Below are 27,534 nucleotides of genomic sequence, written 5' to 3' on the forward strand. Positions count from 1 at the left end.
AAACTGGCCTGTTTTTTCAGGAATGCTGGTCTCCTATTAGTCAATGGGAGCAGCAGTTACTCAATACCTCTGACAACCTGGGCCCTTACTTGGGTGTCTAAGTATGGTAAGTTTGAACATTTTGGCCACGCTACTTTACTAAACGATTAAAAGCTGCCAGGGCTGCAAACGCAAGTTGAATTATTGTAGCTAACTGTGGTATAGGAACATGCACTCACAACTGTACAGAAATGTGAACTCCAAAGCTGGAGAAAACTCATCTCCTCCTCTGGAAATGAGTATCCTCTAATTTACTGTTTAAGTTATTTGAAAATCATTTTTGGCGGGTTTGGTTCAAAAGTTTAGATTTGTTGTTTAGAAGTGGAAACTCTTATAGCACAGCATACAATATCAGGGAAATAAATCAGAAAGTAGAACAGGAAGACCAAGTCATCCCTTTACTAATTCACCACTTGCCAGTATTTAATATTTTCTCCTAAGGTATATCATATTTAATGTGCAGAACGTTATTTACAATATTCATACTCATAAAATATTGCCATATTCTTGAGGGTTGAACATGTCACTACATTTCTAACAATGCTGGTATGCCATAAAAGGTTTCCCAGAGGGGCCAAGTGACTCTGTGCATTACAATGTTTTCTAAGAAAAGCTGCAAGTGTTCTGATAAACATATTGTGAGGAACTCACTCTGAAACTCCAGGAAATGGCATCCCAAACATCTTTTAATTTATTTTTAAAAGCTAAAAAATACAAAAGAAAAGAAAGAAAAACAGTACAAAGAAAAGTATTTTCCCCTCACAGACAAATGTGGTTTTGTGGAGAGATGACTAGAGGCCAAGGAAAACAACATATGTATGCCCCTGACCTGACCAGAGGAACACTGGTGCCAACCAATGACAGGGAAAGGCCTTGATTTCCACTCCAAACTCCTACTGTCCAGTATTCTAGTAGCACTGTCTCTGATCACTAGCTCCTTCTTTATTCAAGGCTGGAAGTGAGGACTCCCTACTAAACAACTGGTAGCTTCATAGTAGGTGGGGAAGAAGATGATGAACCGCTGAGCAATTCTAGCATTACCTGGAATTCACTTTTTTAGGCCATGACAACCCTAGAGGGAGAGAATATGGAGGGTGGGACACCGAAGTTGAAAGAAAAGGGAAGGGATCTTTAAGGAGGAAAGGGCCAAGGAAAGAGAAAGAAAGGATAAAGGGAAAATGAGAGGAATGTGGAAGTGGTGACCAAGGAAAAAGAATGAGGAGGAATGTCAAGGAGAAAGAAAGGAGTGCAAAGAAATAAGCATGAGAGGTGAAGTTTGGGGACTTTCTTCTCTGCTTTTGTTCTTCTTTTATTAAGAGAGCTTTAACACACTAAAGAAACTGAATGCACAAATTCTATTATTGCAACTTTAAGATTTTGAAGTTAAACACAAAACAGTCAGGAAATGCAAAATTAAGTGGCTGATTGCACATAGCTGTTTGGTATTTTTGAAGACTATTTCGTAAGAACATTAGAACGGCCACGCTGGTTCAGACCAATGGTCCATCTAATGCATTATCCTGTCTTCTGACAGTGGCCAGTGCCAGATGCTTTAGATGGAATGAACAGAACAGGGCAATTATCAAGTGATCTATTCCATCATCCCATCCTAGCTCCTGGCTTCAGAGGGTTAGGGACACTCGCAGCATGGGGTTGCATCCCTGATCATCGTGTCTAATAGCCATTGATAGACCTATCCTCCATGAACTTATCTAATTATTTTTTGAGCCCAGTTATACTTTTGGCCTTCACAAACATCCTCTGGCAACAAGTTCCACGGGTTGACTGTGCATTATATGAAGAAGTACTTTATTTTGTTTGTTTTAAACCTGGCATCTATTAATTTCATTGGGTAACCCCTGGTGTGTATGTGATATGAAGGGGTAAAAAAAAAAAAAAAAGTTCTTACTCGCTTTTTCCACACCATTTGTGATTTTATAAACCTATCATATCTCCCCTTAGTCATCCATTATTTTTGTTGCCCTTCTCTGTACTTTTCTAACATTTTTTTTTTGAGATGGGGTGATCAGAACTGTGTGTGTGGGAATACTAATAATTTATATTTATATTTTCATAATACTAATAATTATGATTTTTTTTATTATCTATCCCTTTCCTAAGGGTTCCTTACATTCTGTTAGCTTTTTTGACATTGAGCAGATATTTTCAGAGAACTATCCACAATGAATCCAAGAGCTCTTTATTGAGGGTAACAGCTAATTTGGACCCCATTGTTTTGTATGTATAGTTGGCATTTATGTTTGCCAATGTGCATTACTTTGTATTTATCAACACTGAATTTCATCTGCCCACTCACCCAGTTTTGTAAGATCCCTTTGCATCGCTTTGCAGTCAGCTTGGACTTCACTAATTATGTATCATCTGCAAACTTTGCCACCTCACTGTTTACTCCTTTTCCAGATCATTTCTGAATATGTTGAACAGCACTGGTCCCAGTACAGATCCTGGGGGACCCCACTACATCTCTCCCTGTAAAAACTGACCATCTATTTCACCTGCTAAAGATACACCTTAATAAGTAGCATGCCCATTATGGGAAAGTACATTTTGCAACACAAACCTTAAATTCCTTAAATTCACAACCTTGACATTGCATTAATATAGGTTTTTGCAAATTCTGTTTGCCTTTAAAAATATTCCGCTTTAAAAAACAACAACAAAAAGTATTGCCTATAATGGATAATGATAAGGAAACTTACAATGGCAGGGAAACTCCAGTGTTTGTGTTTTGATCAGATCCATATTAAACAAAAAGTACTGTATTGCAGTACATAACAGAGCAGGGTAGGAAACTGGTTTCCCATCCGGACAGAATTTTTCAGATTTCAACATATTTTCCCAACCTGAATTGGGACAAAATGTCAAAACTTGAAAATTTTTGTGAACTAGAACATTTGAAAAAATTCAGCTCAGGTCAATTGAAATGCTTTGTTTCAGTCATTTCAAAATGTTTCATTTTGATTCTGACTTTTTACATTTTGTTTTACTACAATGTAACTCAAATTTCAAATCAAAGTCAACACACTTTTCCTTTTGAAAGTATCAAAACATGATGATATTTTAATGATATATAAATTTTTCAAAAAAAATTTAAATGGGAAATTTGTCAAAACAGATTTTCTGTCAGAAGTTTTGGTTTTGATGAATTACAATTTTTGGATGAATTTTTGGATGAATTTTTGGATGAAAATTTCCCAACCAGCTCTACTACATGACAACATGCCATGGTTAAACTTCAGTGATCAAATTATGTCAGGAAATCACTTGTCACAAAGCCTGTTGGTAGCCAGTTTGCAACAAGCATTCCCCAACTGTAAGATGGGTGATAAATCTTATTTCTCTTGCAGAGACAAAGGATATATTACTGTAAAAGAAAAGCAATTAAGAAATGTATCATAGTCAAAATACTGGAAATGCTGTTTAAATACTCCATTTTGTTTAAAATGTACACGCTTGTAAATCCTTTAAGATTCCCAGTCTTCAGTGCAACATATAGATTTTGATTCAAGTAGATATTTCAGTAAAGAGCTGAAGAAAATATTTCATCACTAAATCAATACCAGCATCTGATGGAAGCTGTTCACCTTTAGAATAATGTACACTTATTTTTCATAGGCAAGTATCGACATTATTTACTGAAAACACAATTGATCCAGTAGATAAAGTTAACGTGCACAAAAACATAATAGAACTATACTACAATTAACAACCATCACATATCATTGACACAATGGTAAAGTAAATGGGCACAGAACTGCCAATTAAGACCTCTGTTTTCTAGGCCAGATTCCAACCATTGTGCTAAATCAGCACCTTTGCCAGCTGATCCGTTGAACTGGTGACATTGGCAATAAAAATGATTCCCTCATCTAGCAGAGTTAAAATAGCCCTTGGAAAGACAGAAGATGCAATTTGGGAACTGAAGGAACGGGGGCACATGTTAATTTAAACTAGAAGAGATCACAGGGTTAGAGGACCTGTTCAAACCAGTCCCCCAGCCAGATAAAGAGGAGAAGTAGGGTAATATGGAGAAAAAAATCATTAAAATAATGATCCACAATTACTTTATGTTTAATCAGAGTGTACTGCATATTCACTGTACTTTGCACTGTAAAGGAAATTCATTTTTTTTTCTGATTTGTGCAGATCCAGAAATCCCATACTTCATGATTTTTAAAAGGGTTCGAACGGACGTAGGGTTATGTGACAATAAGGATTCACCAAGTCATTCTTTGGGCTTCTTTGCAAAATTCTGTTACTGCTATTAAATACTAATATCACATTTGGAAACACCTGCCGTTTTCTACATTTCTTCATTGCTCTCAGTTACAATATAATAAAGAACTCTGGACTTACTTGGGCAAAGCACTGATGCATAGGCTTACATCTCACTGAAATCAATTGGATTCATGAAGTCAATGTGATTTAAGCATATGTTTAAGTGCCATGCTGAATGAGGACCTCTATGCACACAGATGCATATCCAAACCTTTATTTTAGCTCCTAGTAGTCACACTGAGTGAGTTTGGATTTCTAGTTATTTATTTCCACAAATGTAATGATTATTGCCATAAACTTGGGTGCCTCAGATAATTAAAATTAATTACAAGAGAAATAATTTCCTATGTACTAATCAAATAAGCGGGTATCATTAATATTTAATGGCCACATCAGTCTGCCAGTGATCCCTCCTTAATGTCCCATAAATGATTTGCAAAAGTCCTAGCTAAATAAATACACTTTAAATAGTTACAAGAAAGAGGCCAGATTAATTCCACATCACTAACACTGACTCTCTAGAAATATATATTTTATCTTATTTCAGAACCCACTTTACAAGCTGTAAATCCAAAGTAGCAGAATTTGCAACTTCCTTATGGCCTAACGGTGGCTAAATAAATATATATACACCGTGTTCATGGACAATAGTACAAAACTGTCCAAAACAACAGCACTGAAAAAAATACAGAACCCGAGTCTAGTATAAACATCAGAGAGTCCCACAGATGTTCCATCACGATGTATATTCTTTTAACATGTTTACCTTGTTTCTCAAGAAACTTTCAATAGGGTATAACTTGTAAGTAGCAGAATGTCTTTTTCAGAAGATTATGGACTTACCTGCTTTCTCTTTGCTCAGCTTCTGAGACAACACCTGTAAGAAATAATTCTTTTTTTAGTTTAACATTTTCCCAAAAGGCTCAGGATATAATTTTATGACAAAAGTAAGAACGGACTTTAAACTTAGAAACATCACCATCTTGTTTGGGTCAGTACAACCCATAACTTTAATTTAAAGGCCCTGGGGACAAGATAAGCTTAATTTTCACCCAATTTATGTAAAGTCAAAAGACTGAACTGATCCTTCTGGATACCAAGAAGATTCCAGATGAGAACCTCACAGAATCCGCAATTTGCTTGAGATGCAGCCATTCCCATGTCTTAGAATCATAGAATATCAGGGTTGGAAGGGACCTCAGGAGGTCATCTAGTCCAACCCCCAGCTCAAAGCAGGACCAATCCCCAACTAAATCATCCCAGCCAGGGCTTTGTCAAGCTAGTGTGCATTCTTTGGTCCTGCTACATGAAAATCATCTGCAGCTCTCTCAAAAGCACTAAACTGCTACATTGCCTCATCCATTAAATGCTGCCTCTCCAGCCTTGATGAGGATCACTCCATACAAACTTAAGTTAAAAAAGAGAGTCCTCAGCTCTTAATTTATATGCACGTTTTACTGAAACATCAGAAAGGTCCTCCCTTAAATACAAAATGTAATTAAATTTTCTACTTTCATACTAGTGTGAAAGTAGAATGAATTATATTGAAATTATAATTCATTAAAGAAATGCTGCTTGAAGAGTTTGTTGAAATATAGTTGTCAGGAAGAGAAACATTAAGGAGTGTGAGACAATGGGTCCTCAAACTAATTAACTTACAGCTTCTACTGAGCTAGAAGATTGGTAAACGTTAGTATGCAAATAAGATATGTACGTATATTTGTCAGTTTCTGCTTCCTTTTGTCTCCTATGTTAAATTGGCTTTGGCTTATCTGTATCAATAAGTTAGCTTGAGCTTTTGCAGAAGGCTCACATATATCTGGGTGCATTGGCAAAGCGCTTTGCTAATAAACAGAGTGGTCTGACAAATTCAGTGAGTCTTGAATCTGATTTTGACACTAGAAAAAAAACCACTCTTTCTAGGTGAGGCAGCATGGAGTTGTTTTCCCAACCTAAGAAATACTGCAAGACAATTTTACTTTGTAAAAGCCCAGTTATGATCACAGTTTAGGTTTTGTCTAGCAAAAGTAGTCAAGGTTAGGTTGGGTTTAGCTTAGCATGGGAGTGAGATTTGACGACATTTAATTAACGTGTATTAGCTAACTCTGACCTAACCCCAACCACTTTTAAACATGGACAGAGTTGGGTTCTAAATAACCATGTTTATTAACTACATACAAACATACACGGCCTAGTTACATATATACACGGATACTCTGTTAGGTCCTGGGGGCTTCTGCGACAGAAGACAAGGATGCCCTCTAGAGGGCTCACAAACTATTTAAAGGGATACTACCCAATTCCTAGGCAGTACAGGCGGAAGAACTAGCTGGCTGTAAACTCAATCCAGTGATTTAGGTGATGGTGCTCAATTGGAGACAGCAACTGGAAGCAATGTTGGAGATATCATCACTGGTTAGATCCCCAAAAGCTGTTAGATGAGGAGATACATTTGGTTAGAAGGTTGCAACCTCTTCTTCTGGAGCTGAAACCATTTCTATTATCTAGGATTTTGTCATCTCTGGATCAGACTATAGCAACGGAACAAAAACTTGAGTCTGTGCAGAAATGGAAGGTGGTACACGGTGTGGCCGCCTGCTTTTGGTGCAGTGTGTCTCACTGGGAGCACATTACACCAGCGCTTCATGACCTGCAATGAGCTTCTAGATGAAATCTGAGGAGTTTGTGTCAGCCTATAAAACCCCAACATGGTCTTAGTCTTGCCTGCTTGACAGAGCACTGCTCTCCCTGAGCCATACTCTCACAGATGCAATCAGCAGAGGTGCTCAAGCTAGGGACCTCCTCAGTTTAAAAGGGTCAGTACTGGTGGTATTCTCCATAAAGAGCCCTCAGCTTTGTAATTCTCGCTTACCTCTGGCAAGGTCTGAATTAGGGCAAGGTCTATCTATGTTTCAAAGCTGTTGGAGAAAGTTGAGATGTATTTGGGACTGAGGTCAACCATCTAATACCTTTAACTTTAGAGACTAACCAATTTATTTGAGCATAAGCTTTCGTGAGCTACAGCTCACTTCATCGGATGCATACTGTGGAAAGTGTAGAAGATCTTTTTATATACACACAAAGCATGAAAAAATACCTCTCCCCACCCCATTCTCCTGCTGGTAATAGCTTATCTAAAGTGACCACTCTCCTTACAATGTGTATGATAATCAAGGTGGGCCATTTCTAGCACAAATCCAGGGTTTAACAAAAACGTCTGAGGGGCGGGGGGGGGTAGGAAAAAACAAGAGGAAATAGGCTTGAATAGAGACTGGGAGTGGCTAAGTCATTATGCAAGGTAACCTAAGTTAATTGTATCCAATTTGCAAATGAATTCCAATTCAACAGTCTCTCGCTGGAGTCTGGATTTGAAGTTTTTTTGTTGTAATATTGCAACTTTCATGTCTGTAATCGCGTGACCAGAGAGATTGAAGTGTTCTCCGACTGGTTTATGAATATTATAATTCTTGACATCTGATTTGTGTCCATTTATTCTTTTACGTAGAGACTGTCCAGTCTGACCAATGTACATGGCAGAGGGGCATTGCTGGCACATGATGGCATATATCACATTGGTGGATGTGCAAGTGAACGAGCCTCTGATGATAGTGTGGCTGATGTTATTAGGCCCTGTGATGGTGTCCCCTGAATAGATATGTGGGCACAGTTGGCAACGGGCTTTGTTGCAAGGATAGGTTCCTGGGTTAGTGGTTCTGTTGTGTGGTATGTGGTTGCTGGTGAGTATTTGCTTCAGGTTGGGGGGCTGTCTGTAGGCAAAGACTGGCCTGTCTCCCAAGATTTGTGAGTGTGTTGGGTCATCCTTCAGGATAGGTTGTAGATCCTTAATAATGCGTTGGAGGGGTTTTAGTTGGGGGCTGAAGGTGATGGCTAATGGCGTTCTGTTATTTTCTTTGTTAGGCCTGTCCTGTAGTAGGTGACTTCTGGGAACTCTTCTGGCTCTATAAATCTATTTCTTCACTTCCGCAGGTGGGTATTGTAGTTGTAAGAATACTTGATAGAGATCTTGTAGGTGTTTGTCTCTGTTTGAGGGGTTGGAGCAAATGCGGTTGTATCGCAGAGTATGGCTGTAGACAGTGGATCGTGTGGTGTGGTCAGGGTGAAAGCTGGAGGCATGTAGGTAGGAATAGCAGTCAGTAGGTTTCCGGTATAGGGTGGTGTTTATGTGACCATTGTTTATTAACAGGGGGGAGGAAAACCTGGATTTGTGCTATAAATGGCCCAACTTGATTATCATACACATTGTAAGGAGAGTGATCACTTTATATAAGCTATTACCAGCAGGAAAGTGGGGTGGGGGGAGGTATTTTTTCATGCTTTGTGTGTACGATGAAGTGAGCTGTAGCTCACAAAAGCTTATGCTCAAATAAACTGGTTAGTCTCTAAGGTGCCACAAGTACTCCTTTTCTTTTTGCGAATACAGACTAACACGGCTGTTACTCTGAAACCTGGTTAACTTTGTTGTTTAAGTCGGGGATAAACTGCTAGATTTTATTTGTTTAGTTTAGTTTGTGCTTTTAAATCAGAGCACCTAAGTCCAGGAATAAGTACTTTCTCAGAGTATATAAGTCAAAATAAATAACAACACAGTCCTGCCCTCATCCTCAGTTTTAGTGTTCTAACATAGCCCTAGGGGCACCAGTTATTTTCCAATCAAAGTCAGGCTACAACAACTTCCAGTGTCTTTTTCGAACAGCATACAACAAAAGATGCAAATTGTAATTGGAGCAAACCCAGATGGCAACAGAAATCTTCCAGACTAAGAGTGATTTATGGAAATTGTAATAGTAAGGCACTATATAACTGACTGTCGAACAAAATACATTTGTTGGAGCACTAGCATCCCATCTGTACTGCATGGCAATATCCAATCAAATCCACAGAAACCATGGACTAGATTAGTTCAAGTTTCCAGCACCTGCTGTTCTCAATAATGAAGAAAATTCACTAACAACTCCAGCTGTAGTAATTTTGCAAATGGAAGTGTTAAATAGAATCCAAAGACAAATATCTTGCATTGATAAAACCATTTACCTGAGCTATAAAAACCAGAATACAGAAACCAAGAGTTTTCCGATAGACATTGGCCTCAGTCCTCCTCTCATACCACTTTTACACCAGTGACCTCAATGGATTCACTTCTAATTCACCTCTGTGAGAGAGGACTCAGACCCGCTTTGTTTTATGATCACAGGACATTGATAAAGTCTGGTTTATGGAATCTGAGAAATGTATGATCAAGGGTGGGGCCCTGAGTTCATTTGGGGCCACTGTGGAATTAAGTTAAAAACTCAGAGTTCTTGGTCTTCCAGTTCCTACAAAAGAAAAGGACGTGTAATATGGGAAACTTGAGTGGGAGGTCCTTCTCTAGCTCTGTTTTAAAGCACTTGGCATGTGTGTGTCTGTTATCTCTCTGCTCTCAGAACAGCCAACAATTTAGTAGACAGCTCCTCACCTGGTGGGTCTCCGGTCTGAGAACACTGATCCCTGCTCCACTGGCAGCTGTATCCACTGTGTCTAGTGTAATCTCTGCTAGCTCACTCTGGGCAAAGTCCTGGCTGCCAGGCCTTTCCCAGACCATGCTAAGCAGGAGAGGGAAAAGTCTTGGTTTAGCAAGATACTTTAAAACAGGCATAACTTTAAGCACATGATTGGTCCCATTGAAGCCACCTTTCTGAATCAGGGAAAGAATATTTGGGGTATGTGGCAAAAGAGAGCAGGAAAGATGATTCATAGTGTGTGGGCAGGTAAAGAAAAGGAGACTGTGTAGACGCACCCTGCAACCCCCAAGAATAATCCAAAATTCTAAAGATATCCCTGAAAGCAATTTCACATATATAAGTTATGCAAACAAACAATTAAAATGATGTGGAAATGGATAGGAGGAAAACACCAGTAATATAAATCCAGCAATGAAAACAGATCAACATGCTCAAAGATTTTTTCCTCAAATATACACTATTTCTGACATGCATAAATTGTGTGGGCATGAAACCTACATGGTACAGCTGGATTAGATGATTTAATAATGTAAGATTTTGTCCTAGTAAGCTTCTTGTCACATAAAAGCCTTTTTTGACAATGAAAATGACCACGAAATGGGAACTCTAATGAACTCAGGATTATTGTAATCTGCAACAGCACAATGATTCTGCAATGCTAGCCAGTCCTGTAACTTCATCTGCCACTTTCACAAAAATAAAAATGACAGTTGTGTCCAAGAATTTTACTTCCCTCTTCCCCCATCAAATTTCATTAGTTATTAGCCATTTTAAAACCAAATTGTAAACATTTCAATCTGACAGTGGTATTTGAGAACATCTGTCAAACTCCAATCACTGATTCCAAGCAAATCACTCCATCAAAAGAAGAAGAAAAATAATTAGGTTATTTGTACGACATGAAAGTGATTCTTTCGACATTTAATAAAAAGCCAAGAAGTTAATTCAACATAGATAGGGACTCAAAAATATCATTGTTATCTAATAAACCCTGGCATTTTGACAGGCCCACTTGACATCTGATGCTAATAAAAACAGGGTTTTCTATTCTATGGGTTTACATTCTATGGAAAAAAATTGCAGCACAGTTATGAAGCGTAACGTTGTCTGAAGATGGCATATGATATAGTTAGATGACTTTTCTTGTTGATTAATAGTTATGGAAGGACATCACTTAACTTTGCTTGGAATAGACTGGAAATCATGCTTGTTGTTAATATTATTGATTAAATAGTTTGTTAGACCTTAATTTAAAACTATACATATATATACCCTGTTCTAAAGGAGCAATCTAGAAATTCACATACAAAACTGAGTCACCAGATCAGCATTTTTGCTAGACATTTTTACAAGATTGATAGAAAAAGAAAACTCAACAGATATCAGGACTATATAGTTGTGCAAAATAAGGGACCTTTGCCCAGATCCTCAAACTCCTAAATACCTTTGAGGATCTGTGCCTTATTATCTTCTGACACTTATAAGACAAGTCAGTCACTCAGGATTTCATCCTGCCCTCCAATGAGTGGTATAAACAGTGTCAGGCAGTTTTTCAATGCACATGCTGTTCTGCACCACACAGAGAGTTGAAGCTACTAATGGAGGGTAGAAACATGCCCTAAGTAATAAGGAACAGTGTGTAACACATTACTGTACTCAAGATTTTTCTCAAAATAAAGTTTTTAAATAATGTAGCATTAAGAACATATTCTACACTGGTCAGGGAAACCATCTAGAAGGTAACACTACCATTGGACCAAATCCTGGTCCCCTTCCTTCTGTGAATAATCGACTTCAGTGGGATTATTTACGGCAGGACTGGGCCCATGGTATCCCTAGACCAGCTTCAGAGAAAATGGATCATGAACCACATGACCTTCATTATAATAACCAACAACCACTGGTTCCTAAATAAACCCATCCCCTAAACATAATCCATGGAATTCATGTAAATTTCCAGCTGTAGGCCAAACCAAGTGCTGTTCACTGCAGATTCTGTTGCATGGCACCACATTTAACAAAAATCCTGAACAAGCACTAAAAATGTTTTCTCCATATCAGCTTATGACAGAGCTATCACAGTGGCAGATGGTTACCTTAGGACCCTAGACATAAGCACCTAGCACACTGTTGATACTGTACAAATAATAAAAATTACTACTACTCTGGCTGCTGTGGAAAAGTCACATGACCGGAATTTCTAGCTGTCAAAGTCAAATCTAGATGGATCAGTACACTTGAGTTCAATGGGTGTACTCACTAGAGAAAGGCATGTAGGATTTAATCCATTGTCATAGGTGAATATAAAAAGATTTTAAAAATCCCCACTATAGACATCTTTAATGGATGACCCTAAAGGCACTTTTATTGCTTAGGAAAAGAACTAATTGAGATGGGGGCATCTAGCCGCATGGATCAAACCTGCATTCTGCAATGTTATCAAAATAAAAACCTTTCATAAATATATTCAATTCTGTATAAGCATTGAAGTGACAGTGTTTTAATGGAAGTCACAAACATTTTAAAACTCCACCACTTCATATTGTTTCCCCTATACTCATGAAAAGTTTCAAGTAGCAATCAGAGTAAGAATGTACATAAAAGGAAGTGGGTTTCTCTTTTGGTGTCTTGGCAAAGGGTTCAATTTAAAGACCATAAATTATTTCTTATTATAGTGGCAAAGTGACACAAATTGCATTGCCCTTCCTGGTTTCTGTCTCACAGAATCCAGATATCTGCAGCATGCAGAATTTTTTACATTGTGCAACAACAGAAAATGGAATTGAAGTTAATATTTTAGGCTAGGATTTTAAATGATCCTAAAGGAGTTAAACGTCCAACTCCCATTCAAATTCAAAGTTCATTGAAACTTCCTGGACATTTCAAAGTTCAGCTCTAAAAATCCAGAAAATTGTAAATTTTGCCTGCAAGTACAAAAATAGAGTTAGTCACTGTATGTAATTTCAAAGGCTTCAGGGTAATTTCATCATTAAATAATGTATTAAAATAATTTGTTCCTTATTAATAAAGATCTAAATACAGTTTTCTCTAGCATAATATTTTAATTGGTAAGGTGAAGGACATACCCTAAAAATAAATCCCTGTACTAAATGACCCTTGTCTCTTAAAGCTTGAACATAGCCTCCATTGTTATTACCTTTTTTCCACTACAAATGTTTTCTTCAAGTTCTTCCCCTAGATTTTCTCCAAGCCCAGATCAACTGTCAGAGAAGACCAGATTTGTATGGTTCTTTATCCTCTACCTACTACTACTTTGTATATATTCTGATCCACTGAATCATGCAGATATGTAATAGAAGGTTTTTAATAAGCCATGTACTGGGGACAGTTGGCCAGCTAGTGTATTCATCATTGAGATGAGGCAGAGACGTGGGAGCTAAGGCAATGTTTAGTGCTGGTGTAGTGTTTGAAGTTTTGATCAAATAGAAATGTAGCTGAAAAGGACCTCAGAGTGACAATTTTTAAATAACCTGTTAATTAGAGGGAAAAAAGGTTTGCAATAATTGAAGCAGAGTAACAATAAAGTCTATAAAAACAACAAGGAGTCCGGTGGCAACTTAAAAACTAACAGATTTATGTGGGCATAAGCTTTCGTGGGTAAAAAATGCACTTCTTCAGATGCATGGAGTGAAAATTACAGATGCAAGTATTATTATACTGACACATGAAGAGAAGTGGAGAACCAGTGTTGACAGGGCCAATTCAATCAGGGGGATGTAGTCCACTCCCAGTAATTGATGAGGAGGTGTCAATTCCAGGAGAGGGAAAGTTGCTTTTGTACTGAGCCAACCACTCCCAGTCCCTATTCAAGCCCAAATTAATGGTGTTAAATTTGCAAATGAATTTTAGTTCTGAAGTTTCTCTTTGAAGTCTGTTTCTGAAGGTTTTTTGTTCAAGTATGGCTACTTTTAAATCTGTTACAGAATGTCCAGGAAGATTGAAGTGTTCTCCTACTGGCTTTTGTATGTTACCATTCCTGATGTCCAATCTGTGTCCATTTATTCTTTTATATAGAGACTGTCCGGTTTGGCCAATGTACTTGGCAGAGGGGCATTGCTGGCTCAGGATGGCATCTAACACATTAGTAGATGTGCAGGTGAATGAGTCCCTGATGGTGTGACTGATGTGGTTGGGTCCTCTGATGGTGTCGCTAGAGTAGATACGGGGACAGGGTAGGCAATGAGGTTTGTTACAGGGATTGGTTGCTGCGTTAGTGTTTCTATGGTGTCTAGTTGCTGGTGAGTATTTGCTTCAGGTTGGGGGAGGGGGGGAGGCTGTCTGTAAGCGAGGACTGGCCTGCCTCCCAAGGTCTGTGAGAGTGAGGGATCGTTTTCCAGGATAGGTTGCACATCGCCGATGATGTGCGGGAGAGGTTTTAGCTGGGGGCTGTATGTGATGGCCAGTGGTGTTTTGTTATTTTCCTTGTTGGGCCTGTCCTGTAGTAGGTGACTTTTGGGTACCCATCTTGCTCTGTCAATCTGTTTCCTCACTTCCTCAGGTGGGTATTGTAGTTTTAAGAATGCTTGATAAAGATCTTGTAGGTGTTTGTCTGTCTGAGCGATTGGAACAAATTCTGTAGTATCTTAATGTCTACAATGATGAAAACCATTTTTAACAATATTAAAACTGCCATCAAAAGAAAACAAAGCGAATATAGTTTATACTAGAAGAGCTGCCATTTTAGTAAGTTATCATTTATCACGTTTGAACATCAAAAAGTTCTCTGATTAATTTACAGAATGGAATTATGCAGATTTTCAGCAGTTGATAATCTTCCTCATAAACTTCCAGAAATTATAACAATAGAGGTTAGATCCAAGTTTTAAGAGCCAAGGCCCATTTAGTACAAGGATTTACTTTTAGTGCATCAGGAACATCTACCTGCTATCAGTATAAGAAGCATAAGCAGAAAGTACTCCAAAAAAGGGGTTTCATTAATCCCTTCCATCATACCTGTCACAACTGACTTGATCCTTTCTGTGACTTGCGGCTCTAATGTTGTATTTGATTTGGTGGTTTTGTCTTGCTTTCAGAAACACTGCTTCTCTGTCACCATCACTCTGCAATACTCTTGCTTATCAAGACTGATCTTCTCAAAAGGCTAACATGGCACATTTCAGTTAATGCTGTTCCTCATGGATCTTGTCACGTGGGATTTAGTATCAACCCACATGCCTCTGGCCTTGACCTATTTGGCTAATGCAAGTGAATGAAGTCACAAAAGTTATAGGAGGATAGGGATGGCAGACACGAACTGCTTTGTCTGCTAAATTTGAACCCAAGCTGAATACAGTTTCAAAGTATTTAATTATGTAACTAGTAGTGAAGTGTTTTTTTCTCTTACTAGTATGTTGGCATAATGTTCAATACACTGTATCACTGCGATTTGTTCAAGATACCACCATAATGTGTATACTGTGGAAAGAAAATGTTCCTGTGGTTTACAACAGATCCATAAATTCCAAAAGGGGTTGATAGAGAATGATCAAGAGTGACAAGTTGGGTCAGGCAATATCTTTTATTGGACCAACTTCTGTTGGTGTGAGACACAAGCTTTTGAGCTTACACAGAGCTCTTCTTCAGGTCTGGGAAATGAACTCAAAGGAAGTGTCCCTGCTAAATACAAAGGTTTGAACAGACTGTTTGTCATAAGCAGTGAACACCTATTTCAAGGGACCATTCTCTGACACCATCTATTATAAAGGACTCAAAGAAGACCCCACACCATATTTGACCCAGGAATTTAAAGTCCTTTCGCAAACAACTCCAAGAGAAACTCTACAAACATCCCCCAGGAACCCACCCCAAGGACCTTCTACATACTTCCTAAGGTACACAAACAAGGGAACTCAGGCAGACCCATCATATCTGGCCACAGCACTCTTACTCAAGGAATACCAGGACTCATAGAAACCATCCTCAAAGCACCCACTGCACAAAGGGCCAGCTTCCTCCAGGACACAAGTGACTTCCTCTACAAGCTCCGTAACATTATCAACCTCCCTGAGAACACCATCCTCGCCACCGTGGGTGTCACCTCCCTATACACTAACATCCCTCACAATGACCCTTGCCTGCCTTAAATATTTACAAGACAACGTACAACCCTCAGATATCCACCCGAAACACATTGCCAAATCCATCCATTTCAATCCTCACCCATAACAATTTTACATTCAACAACACACACTTTGTCCAAATCATGGGGATCAGCCCTGGTTACTAGGATGGCTCCCTAATAAGCCTCTTAAGGGCCACCTCGAAGTAGATTTCTGGACAAATGTACCATGAAACCAATGATATACCTGAGATACATCAATATTTTCATCCTCTGGACAACCACCACCCGTCCATTACACTCTTTCTGGAACACACCTACAACAGCATCAACTGGGATACCATGACCAGTTTCAACAATGGAACCTTACAGATAACTATATACAAAAAATCCTCCCCTACCTTCATAAATCCACCCCAACCACACCAAAAAGTCTGTTATCTGCAGGCAGGCACTCAGATACCATGGAATATGCCCCAGGGGGAATAACCAGGATATACGCCTTATCACACTCAAAACTGCTCTTCCCAAACAAGGACACTCTACCAGGGAAGTAGATTGCATCATGGAAAGACCACCCAAATACCCTGAGAGAACCTGCTTCAATACAGAAATAAAATCCCCTCCGATCACACACCCCTAGTTGTCACCTACCACCTCACGCTGGAACGGTGTATCATCAAACAACTACAAGTCATACTTGATGGGGACCCCATCCTGAAAGAAATCTTTCCTGAACCCCCGCTTCTGGTCTTCAAACACTCCCCCGAAACTCTCCAAGCTCATCATCAGAAGCAATCTGCCCAAAGACCAGGACATAGCAACTCAAAGTGCCACCAGACCATGCCAGAACAAGAAATGCAAAACCTGTAGACATATCTCTACTGCTACAATGATCAAGTCCCCTCCGTCCACAACACACCTTTCAAGATCCATGGATCTTATCACATGTGATATACTTCATCCAGTGCACTAAATGCACCACCAACAACTATGTGGTTGAAACCAGACAATCACTACTCTCTGGAATGAACTCACACAGGAAAATGATAGAAGACAAAAACCACCATTATCACCTGCGGGTGAACACTTTTGACAGTGATCACTCTATATCTGACCTATCAGGTCTCATCCTCAAAGGAAACCTGCACACTCTCAAAAGACGAGCTGGGAGTTTAAAGCCACAACTTTGCTAGACACTAAAAATCATGGACTGAATAGAGACCCTGGATTTATGGTTTATTACAACAATATATGACCCACTAAGAACCCCCAGGTTAATGGGCCACTTCACCTTGAATGGTCCATTGAAATATGTGTTAACTACTTATGCTAAACAATCTGTTCAAACCTTGTATTTAGCAGTGACACTTTGAGTTAGTTTCCCAAGCCTGAAGAAGAGCTCTGTGTAAACTCAAAAGCTTGTCTTTGGCCTTGTCTACATTACAGTTTTGTCAACAAAAGTTATGTTGACACTCAAAAAGCCCTGTAATAAAAATCAGTATTGCAGGTTCACATTCACTCCCTCTGTCAGCAGAACGTGTCCACACTTGGGGACCTACCATCGAGAGCATGAGCAGTGCATTGTGAGTACCTATCCCACAGTCCAGCTCAACACCTTCTGCTGCTAGGTCTTGTGGGAAGGCAGAGCAGATTGTGGCACTTCTTGGGACTGGGCTCAATGTCCCAGGATGCACTGCTTTCTGTCCCAGAATTCCATGGGCTTCTGGTTTTCTTTGGTGGCATTTTTTAATGGCCCTTCTTTGCTAGGCACCCCAGCATCTTTGTGAGAAGGGATGGATCCAGCACTGCTCTCCTATGTCCTGATAACTGTCATGAAGACATAGTGGATGGCAGTGCAGTTAATCAAGATGTTCCTAACTGAAGATGACTTCCAGTTGCCTGACATGCTGTGTGATATGAATAGGAGCAACTTTAGGTTGTTTTTGGCATTCACGGAACAGTTGCAGGGGCGGACCATCACTTTTGGGCTTGGGAAACAAGCACTGAATGGTGAGATCGTATTGTCATGCAGGTGTGGGATGATGAGCAGTGGCTACAGAACTTTCAGATGTGAAAAGCCACCTTCCTGGAACTGTGCGGAGCTCGCCCAAGGACTGTGGCACAAGGACACCAGAATGAGAGCTGCCCTGTTGGTAGAGAAGCTTGGGGCAATTGCTGTGTGGAAGACGGTGACTCCAGACTGCTACCGGTCAGTCGCAAAACAATTTGGAGTCAGGAAGTCAACCGTTGGGGCTGTGTTAATGCAAGTGTACAGGGCAATTAATCGCATCCTGCTATGAAGGACCATGACTCTGGGAAATGTGCATGAAATAGTGGATGGCTTTGCAGAAATGGGCTTCCCTAACTGTGAAGGGGCAATAGATGGCACACATATTCCAATTTTGGCACCAGACCACCTTGTGACGGAGTACATCAATAGGAAGGGGTACTACTCCAAGTTGCAGGCACTTGTGGATCACTATGGGCATTTCACGGACATCAATGTGGGGTGGTCCAGGAAGGTACATGACGCATGCATCTTCAGGAACACTGGCCTGTATAGAAAGCTACAAGTGGGGACTTTCTTTCCAAAACAGAAGATTGCAGTGGGGGATGTTGAAATGCCCACAGTGATCCTGGGAGACCCGGCATACTCCTTACAGCCGCGGCTCATGAAACCTTACACAGGAAACTTGGACAGCAGTAAGGAGCAGTTCAACAACAGGCTGAGTAGGTGCTGGATGACAGTGGCATGCACCTTTGGCAGATTAAAGGCACACTGACAATGCCTTTACGGCAGCTTAGGCCTCAATGAGGATAATATTCCCATGGTCATGGCCGCATATTGTACATTGCATAATCTTTGTGATGCTAAGGGTGAAAGGTTTGCTCAGGGGTGGAGTGCTGAGGCAGACCACTTGGCTGCTGATTTTGATCAGCCAGATACCAGGACTATCAGAGGAGCCCAGATGGGGCAATCTGAATCAGGGAGGTTTTGAGGCAACTCTTTGAAAATGAGAACCAGTAATGTATCTCTCTGTGATTGGTGCTGCAATGTTACATTACGTGTAGTTTTTCTAGAAAGTAATGGTGATATTTGGGGCCTTACATTCCAGTAAGAACATGAATAAACTGCCTGTGTATGTATTGGTAGTGCCTGCTATCTCAATTTGTAGGAAACAAATAAAGATGAGGTACCATTCAAAAACTTTGCTTTTATTTAACAAGAACAAGAACACACACAAAGATGCTTGGTGGGAAGGGAGGTACCAGGGAAGGGCAGGGAGAGTTTCAGAGCTGAAGGTCCAGCTATCATTTTGAAAGTTGTTTAAGGGGACGGAGTGAAGGGGAAACCGAGAAGTCCTGGAAAGCGGAAAGGACTGTGGGGGCAGAGTTGGGGGAGGCATGGAAAAGATTTCTGAACGTGCTGCAGGCGAGGACGGGCACTCATCTGCTTAGTCTGCAGCATTATTAAGGATTTCAGCATCTGCATTTGCTCCCTCCATGACTTTAATCATCTGCTCAGTAGTGTCCTTAAGAAACTCCTCATTTTCTTTTCTGTCCTGCCTATCGGCTTCCCTTCACTCTTTGCGACCCCTTTTCTCTTCATTGGAGAAGTGCAGTACCTCCCGGAATATGTCTTCTTTGCTCCATCTTGAACACTTGCTTATCTGGCAGAGACACTCTGTGGTGTGCCTGGGTGTTCCTGAAGGCCACATCGGCTGAAGCAGAAGGAACAATGCACAGAAGCATGATTGTTAAATTTACACACAGCATTGAAACATTTCAGTAAAATACACCTTTTGAAACATAATCACTTTCTCACTGACCCTTGGCAAGCACACATATCTGTGAACACAAAAGCATAGTGAGTGTTGGCGACGGAGAGGGATGCGGGGGATAGGGGGCGCTCTACACGGGGAAAACAGCACTCTTCAAGGGTTGTGGTGCAGCCAACTAGGGAAAAAATTCTAAAATTTTCCCACACTTGTCCACAGGCCAGGATCATTGTAGCAGGTATCTGACTGCTGAGGATAAGCAGGGAAACGAGGGCACATCTACTACATGCTTGTTGCTTCCACCCTGGTCCCTATGCTGCTCGCCTGTGTGCCGCTTTGGTCCCTGCACAAGTGATTGTCAAGTGGCGCAGAAAGTTTCCAAGAATGGGGGAAGGAACAAAGGAGCTCTGCCAAGGAACCTGTGGCAGAGGATTGCCAAGTACCTCTAGGAAACCTTTCTGGAAATTTCTCTGGAGGACTCCCCTGAGATCTCGACATGCATCAATGCCCTGTTCCACCATGCACAGGGAAATGTCCAGCACAGAGAAACACAGCCAGCCTTGTACATTTCTATACCCTGAACCCACCTCCGCACTACACAAACTACAGCCACTTACCAAGCATCTCTTCTGCTTCTTGCTTGCCGGAGAGCAACTGCTGAAACTGGCTAGATACCTTTGGAGCGGTGAACAGTTCCTGGGTGCCTGGCCCACCAGGAGCTCCACATCATCGTCTAACTCCACCTCTTCATCCATGACTTCATCCTCCGGGTTAGGTCCTCTTTCCACCATTTCCATGCCTGCCGAAGTATCCACAGGGCTCTTGGCAGTGGAGGTAGGGTCACCACATAGGATAGCGCCCAGCTCCTTATAGAACCAGCAGGTCTTAGATGCCTCACCGGAGTGACTGTTTCACTTTGCACTGCATTGTGTCCTGATCATAGCCCTTTTTGCACAAGCCTCAAGAAATCTGCCCTTAGATCTCAAAATTCCCATGGCTCAAGCGCAGCTGGGACTGCATAGCCTCCTCTCCCCAGATACTGAGCAGATCCAGCAGCTCCGCAGTGGTCCAAGCAGGAGAGCATTTACTGTGATAACCTGCCATGGTCACCGGGGAAGATGCGATGAGACATATCCACGCCAAGCAAACAGGAAATGGAATTTCAAAAATTCCCAGGGCTTCTAGGGGGAGGGGTGGATGGTTATTTACCTGGCTGCAGGGCAGAGGAGTTCAAACTGCTGACCAGAGCAGTCACGATGGGCACTGTGAGACACTTCCTGGAGGCAAAGTGATAAAATCAAGCATGGTGTCTACACTGGCACTTTGTCGACCAAAATTTTGCGCAAAGAGTCTTATGTCTCTTGTCTTATTTTGCTGCCAAAAGAGGGCATTTTTGCTGCCAAAAGTTGCATCACAGTGCTGCCTTTTGTCAACAAAACTTTGTAGCGTAGACAAAGCCTCTCTCACCAACAGAAGCTGCTCCAATAAAAGATATTACCTCACTCACCTTGTCTCACTAATATCCTAGGACCAACACGGCTACAACACCACCATAAGTGCAGACTCTGTGGGTTCTCCGGGAAAAATAAAAGTCAGTGCCTATGAACAACACTGCATAAAATGATCAACAACGTCTTCCATAAAGAAGAGACATGTTGGATACCACAAAGGAATGTAATAGGGTTGGATACCTTCTTGGTAAAGTATTGATGAAGAGCTTTAAGGATGCTTCTTCCAATTTTAAAGGTGAGGGGAACATTTATCAATTAGTTTCTCTTACAAAGAAGTCAGCAGCTTCAGCATTTAAAGATGTAGGATGTGAATTTCCTGGAATATATCATAATTATTTTACAGTGTTGTTGGGACTTCTAAATTTTATCTGTGGAGACTGTTACAATCCATCGGTGATCTTCAAGAAAAACACCATCCTGGCCACTATGGATGTAGGAGCCCTCTACACCAACATTCCACACAAAGATGGACTACAAGCTATCAGGAACAGTATCCCCGATAATGTCACAGCAAACCTGGTGGCTGAACTTTGTGACTTTGTCCTCAATCACAACTATTTCACATTTAAGGACAATATATACCTTCAAGTCAAAGGCACTGCTATGGTACCCGCATGGCCCCACAGTATGCCAACATTTTTATGGCTGACTTAAAACAACGCTTCCTCAGCTCTCGTCCCCTAATGCCCCTACTCTACTTGCGCTACATTGATGACATCTTCATCATCTGGATCCATGGAAAAGAAGCCCTTGAGGAAGTCCACCATGATATCAACCTCAGCCTAGACCAATCCATGCAAGAGGTCCATTTCCTGGACACTACTGTGCTAATAAGTGATGGCCACATAAACACTATCCTATACCGGAAACCTACTGACCGCTATACTTACCTACATGCCTACAGCTTCCATCCAGGACACACCACACGATCCATTGTCTACAGCCAAGCTCTAAGATACAACCGCATTTGCTCCAATCCCTCTGACAGAGGCAAACACCTACAAGATCTCTATCAAGCATTTTAAAAACTACAATACACACCTGCTGAAGTGAAGAAACAGATTGACAGAGCCAGAAGAGTACCCAGAAATCACCTACTACAGGACAGGCCCAACAAAGAAAATAACAGAACGCCACTAGCTGTCACCTGCAGCCTGCAACTAAAACCTCTCCAGAGCATCAAAGATCTACAACCTATCCTGAAAAATGATCCCTCACTCTCACAGATCTTGGAAGACAGACCAGTCCTCACTTACAGATAGCCCCCCCCAACCTGCAGCAAATACTCTCCAGCAACCACACACCACACAACAAAAACACTAACCCAGGAACCTATCCTTGCAACAAAGCCCATTGCCAACTCTGTCCACATATCTATTCAAGGGACACCATCATAGAACCTAATCACATTAGCCATGCCATCAGGGGCTCATTCACCTGCACATCTACCATTGTGATATATGCCATCATGTGCCAGCAATGCCCCTCTGCCATGTACACTGGCCCAATGGGACAGTCTCTATGCAAAAGAATAAATGGACACAAATCTAACATCAGGAATCATAACATTCAAAAATCAGTAGGAGAACACTTCAACCTCTCTGGCCACTCAGTAGAAGACTTAAGGGTGGCAATTCTGCAACAGAAAAGCTTCAAAAACAGACTCCAATGAGAAACCGCTGAGCTTGAATTAATATGCAAACTAGATACCATTAACTTGGGTTTGAATAGAGACTGGGAGTGGCTGGGTCATTACACATATTGAATCTATTTCCCCATGCTAAGTATCCTCACACCTTCTTGTCAACTGTCTACATGGCCATCTTGATCATCACTACAAAAGTTTTTTTTCCTTCTGCTGATAATAGCTCATCTTAATTAATTAGCCTCTTACAGTTTGTATGGCAAATTCCACCTTCTCTGTATATATCTATCTATCTTCTTACTATATGTGCCATTCAATGCATCCGATGAAGTGGGCTGTAGCCCACAAAAGCTTATGCTCTAATAAATGTGTTAGTCTCTAAGGTGCCACAAGTACTCCTGTTCTTTTTGTGGATACAGACTAACACGGCTGTACTCTGAAACCTGTTACATTATTCTAACAAATCCATGGTGGATAGGGGTGTAGGGCTTCACAGTTGTCATTATACTGCACTCTATGGCCACTTGAAACTACCTAGCAACATCAGGGACAGAGTGAATAGCAGCTAAGCAGATCTGATTCCATCCTGCAGAAGGCAGTGATGCACATCTCTCTTTCCATGCATGTGCGCATACACACACACACACACTTATTTCTAACTTTTTCTTTGTAATAGACTTTGCTAGTAGATGACATTTTAAAAATCTTATCTGATACATACTTTGATATTGATCTAAAATAGCACAATGAAAATTCAGTAAAGACAAGTGCAAAGTACTTCAGTTAGGAAGGAAAAAGCAACTTCACAACTACAAAATATTGGCTAGGTGGTAGTATTGCTAAAAAGGATCTGGGGCTTACAGTGGATCATAACTGAATATGAATCAACAATATGATGCAGTTGTGAAAAAGGCTAATCTCACTCTGGGTAGTATTAACACGAGTGTGAATTAGGGAACTAGGGGACCAAGCTGACCAGTACAAATGTAAGTGCTTGCTGGCAGCAGGCAGAAGCACACTTTCTACACTGAAGGGCAGCAATCTTCGTTCTCCAAGAATCACTCAAGACACCCTGGACGGCAGAAGTCCTTTTGTAGGGGATGTATTAGGCAGCATCTCTGCTTCCCCGAACGTACCAACAAAAGCAGGATTTGTGGGTGGCTTTATGAATGTTAAGACCAGTGTGAAATTTCTTTACTGGAGTCCTATTTTACAACACTTGTCATTTGTATTCCGTTTTCTCTGATTGCCTTGGAGTTTCCTGTTTGTTTAGCAGTTGGCAATAATGCCAGATTTTAAAAGAAACAATTCTTTTGTAAATGACATGTTGCCTCTTTTGTAGATTTCATAAGCTCCGCCTTCCTCATATAGAATTTAATGTATTCCAGCAATAGAGGTATCAAGTATCTAAAATGGAACTGTCTTTCTAGTTCATAAATTCAAAGTGAACTCCTTATAAACCAAATTCAGAAACTGCCAAAAATTGGAAGTACCTAGTTTTGCTCCAGGCCAAAAGAGAATAAGCACAGAAGTCAATTTTCTCTTGTGATGTATAGTATACAGTATTTAATAGTGATTGTTTTACAAATAATCCTCTCTGCCTCTGTTCAAGGACATTGAACTTTTGTGATAATTGAAAATTAATATTTTCACGGTGAAAGTGCAAATTTCACAGTGCAACAACATCCACTGGTGGTAATAGATACAGTTAAGTCTGAAATGCTTCATGCAGCAGACCTAGTGCAGTTTAGATAGCTGCAATTTATATTTCCAAGCAATACTTTGGATAGCTGTGATTCTTAGCTTAGGAAAGGGGAAGCATGCTGCAAACTCTTGATAATGTATGGCAATAATATCCCCCTGTTGGGCGCAAGAATTCTCATTACTCAGTATGGCAACTCTAAGAAGGTGAGACCAGCTGTGTAATTTTATGCCATACTGGGTAATGAGAATTCTTGCGTGCCCAATAGGGGGATATTATTGTCCTGATTCAACAAAGTACTTAAACATATGCATAACTAAGTGTGTGAATAGTCCAACTGAAGTCAATGGGGCTATTCACATGCTTCATGTTAAGCATGTGCTTAAGTACCAACTATATTTGTATCCAATACTGTAAACAAAAGAGCTAAAAGCTGCATGCTTTAGGGCAAAGCTTAACTGAGTCAGTACACCTGTACATAGTATGTACAAAGCAATTCTCATCCCTATATCTCTAATACTGTTCAGCTACACATATTTAAAAAGCTTTTAGAATATATACTAAGGCCAACTCTTAAATCAACTTCAATACTGTTATTTTGTCTAATAGGCAAAAATCTTTCATGGCATGATTTGGATGCATCTCTAATAAGTGCAGAGTAAATTACAATATTTTGAGAACTGCCTAATTTATGATAAAAGACTTTAAAGATCTAATTATGCAATAAATCACAAATTCAAGGGTGCTAAAAACAATGGAAAGAAAAAATATACTGTCTATTTCAGTTTATAATCTGAAGAAGAGCTCTGTGTAGCCCAAGAACATGCGTCTTTCACCAACAGAAGTTGGTCCAATAAAAAAACATTACCTCATCCACCTGGTCTCTCTAATATCCAGACACCAACATGACTACAACAATACTGTTTATAATCTGACACCTGGGTGGCAGCACAGCCTTCTGCTGTGGTTACCGCAGGGGACTCAGAGTTGGGAGACTTGGAAAGAAATTTCCAATCTTCCTAAGAGATTTGGGCAGAATGGGAATTGGGTGTCCAAATCCCATAGGCATCTTTGAAAATTTCAGCCTTTGTTTCTATTCCTGGATCTGCTGCTGGCTTGCTGTGTGGCCTTTGGCAAGTCAACTAGGGCCGAATGCAATTCCCACTTAAATGAACAGTAGTTTTTCAATTGATGTTAAAGGGAGTTGGATTAGGCTTTTGAGTGCCAAGCACCGCAGCTCCCATTGAGACACTTGTGACTAACTCCCTTTGTGAATCTAGCCCCAATGCCTAACTTTGAGGCGTCTGGAAAACCACTGGGATTTACAAAGACTGAGCCAGGCACTCAGGCTCCGTATACAATGAATGGAGGGAGACAGGTAACCAAGAATTCACAAAACCCAGCATGCTAGGTGGCTCCCCACCTAAGATAGCCATTGGGAGAGACCAAAGAAAGGGGATATGTCCTAATCCCTGCTCTCCCCACTCAGAAAGTTTGGTGTCTAAATCTAAGCTGCAGGGAGGCACTGTGTTCTGCTTAGGATTCTCAGTTGTGAACCTAATTCCTCTGGGAGTTAGGTGCCTAAGGCATTTCTTGAAAGAAGCAAAGAGGAGGAGGAGCTTCCCTCATAACTTTTAGCTCAGTGTATAGGGTACTTGCCTTGCTGGAGACATCCAGGTCAAGTTCCTCCTCCACCTGAGGAGAAGGGGTTAGAACAGGGATTTGCCACCTCTCAGGTGACTGCCCTAACCACAGGGCTATGGGGTATTCTCATGTGGGGTTCCCTCACTCTCTCCTGTTGAAGCTGTTCCACTGCTAACTAATCACGAAGCAGTGTGATTGGATGCTGGGTCTCCTGCGTTCTGGGTGAGTATTCTAACCACCAGGTTACCAAGTCATACACATGCTCTCTCTCTGTCTCAGTGACTCTGAGCACGCCTACCGGATAAGGCCCCGCAGGGAAATTAGGCAGAGGAAAGCCTATCTTCCTCCTATTCATGCATTGCACGGGGACTTTGGCACCCAGATGCCCTACAGTGAGGCAGCTGTGTGCATGCCCAGAGGCAGAAACATAGACACCTAGGGTACAATTACTCTGCTAAACCTTTGGTGCCAAGTGAGTGTAGGTGCCTACAGGTTTAGGTAGCAGCTGAGCAGGAGTTTTCTGAATACCAGTGGTGCTTGATTGTAGGACTTAGGCGCCTAAAATGGTAGTTGGGTATCAACATCCCCTTTGTGACTCTAGCCCTTGGTACACTGAAAGACTGAGCCTTGATCTCTTTGAACCCCAGTTTCCATGTGTGTAGACTGGGAATAACAATAATTGCCCATCTTTGCAAAGTCCTCTGAGAGTCTCAGCTGAAAGATGCTACACACGTCAAAGCATGATCATGGCTTTGTTATAATTTCTTTAGATTTAAATTATAATTAAAAAGCCCACACCAAAAGCTGTAAGCACCTTAACAACTACTTAGACTTACAGTTGCAAAGCGGGTTCACCCTGCAGCAAAATGTAATCATATATAATCAATTAACTTAGCCATATAACAAATTAAAGTAGCCCCTTTAGCCCTTCTAACATACCTCAACCTGCCCCAAAACCTGGTCAAATAAATGACTTTTGGAGAATACTCAGGTTTGGGTGGTCTGGTCCAAGGCAGCAGCAAATTCTAAAGTCCCAAGCTCTCACAGAGATCACCTAGCAGGTTGCTCCCTCTCTTTTAATGAGGATCCAGCTTGAGCACCTCCATTGACCACAGCTTTTACAATACGTCAAGGGGAGAGAGACATTATCTTAGGTAGGCAAGTCCTGTGCTTTATGGACCATAACCAACATCTTACATTTATCTTAAGTATTTGTGATGAGCTCTTTAATTGCCTGTGCTCCCCACTCCTCCCCAAAAAGTAAAGGTTGAGCTTATTCATCAGATTGTACATAAACTGGCTGGATCTCTCTCT

General features: G+C 40.8%; 1 protein-coding gene across 2 annotated transcripts in view; it reads right to left on the bottom strand.

Annotated features, from left to right (window-relative positions):
• The window catches only part of STARD13 (StAR related lipid transfer domain containing 13), a 473,464-nt gene that overhangs the window by 261,482 nt on the left and 184,448 nt on the right, over window positions 1-27,534 (bottom strand). For both annotated transcript variants that reach the window (XM_073341701.1, XM_073341692.1), the window contains exon 4: window positions 5,182-5,215. In XM_073341701.1, the coding sequence (XP_073197802.1) occupies window positions 5,182-5,215 (34 nt within the window). The remainder of the gene's footprint in view (window positions 1-5,181; window positions 5,216-27,534) is intronic.

This window comes from Lepidochelys kempii, chromosome 1 (assembly GCF_965140265.1).
Source record: "Lepidochelys kempii isolate rLepKem1 chromosome 1, rLepKem1.hap2, whole genome shotgun sequence".
NCBI lineage: Eukaryota > Metazoa > Chordata > Testudines > Cheloniidae > Lepidochelys > Lepidochelys kempii.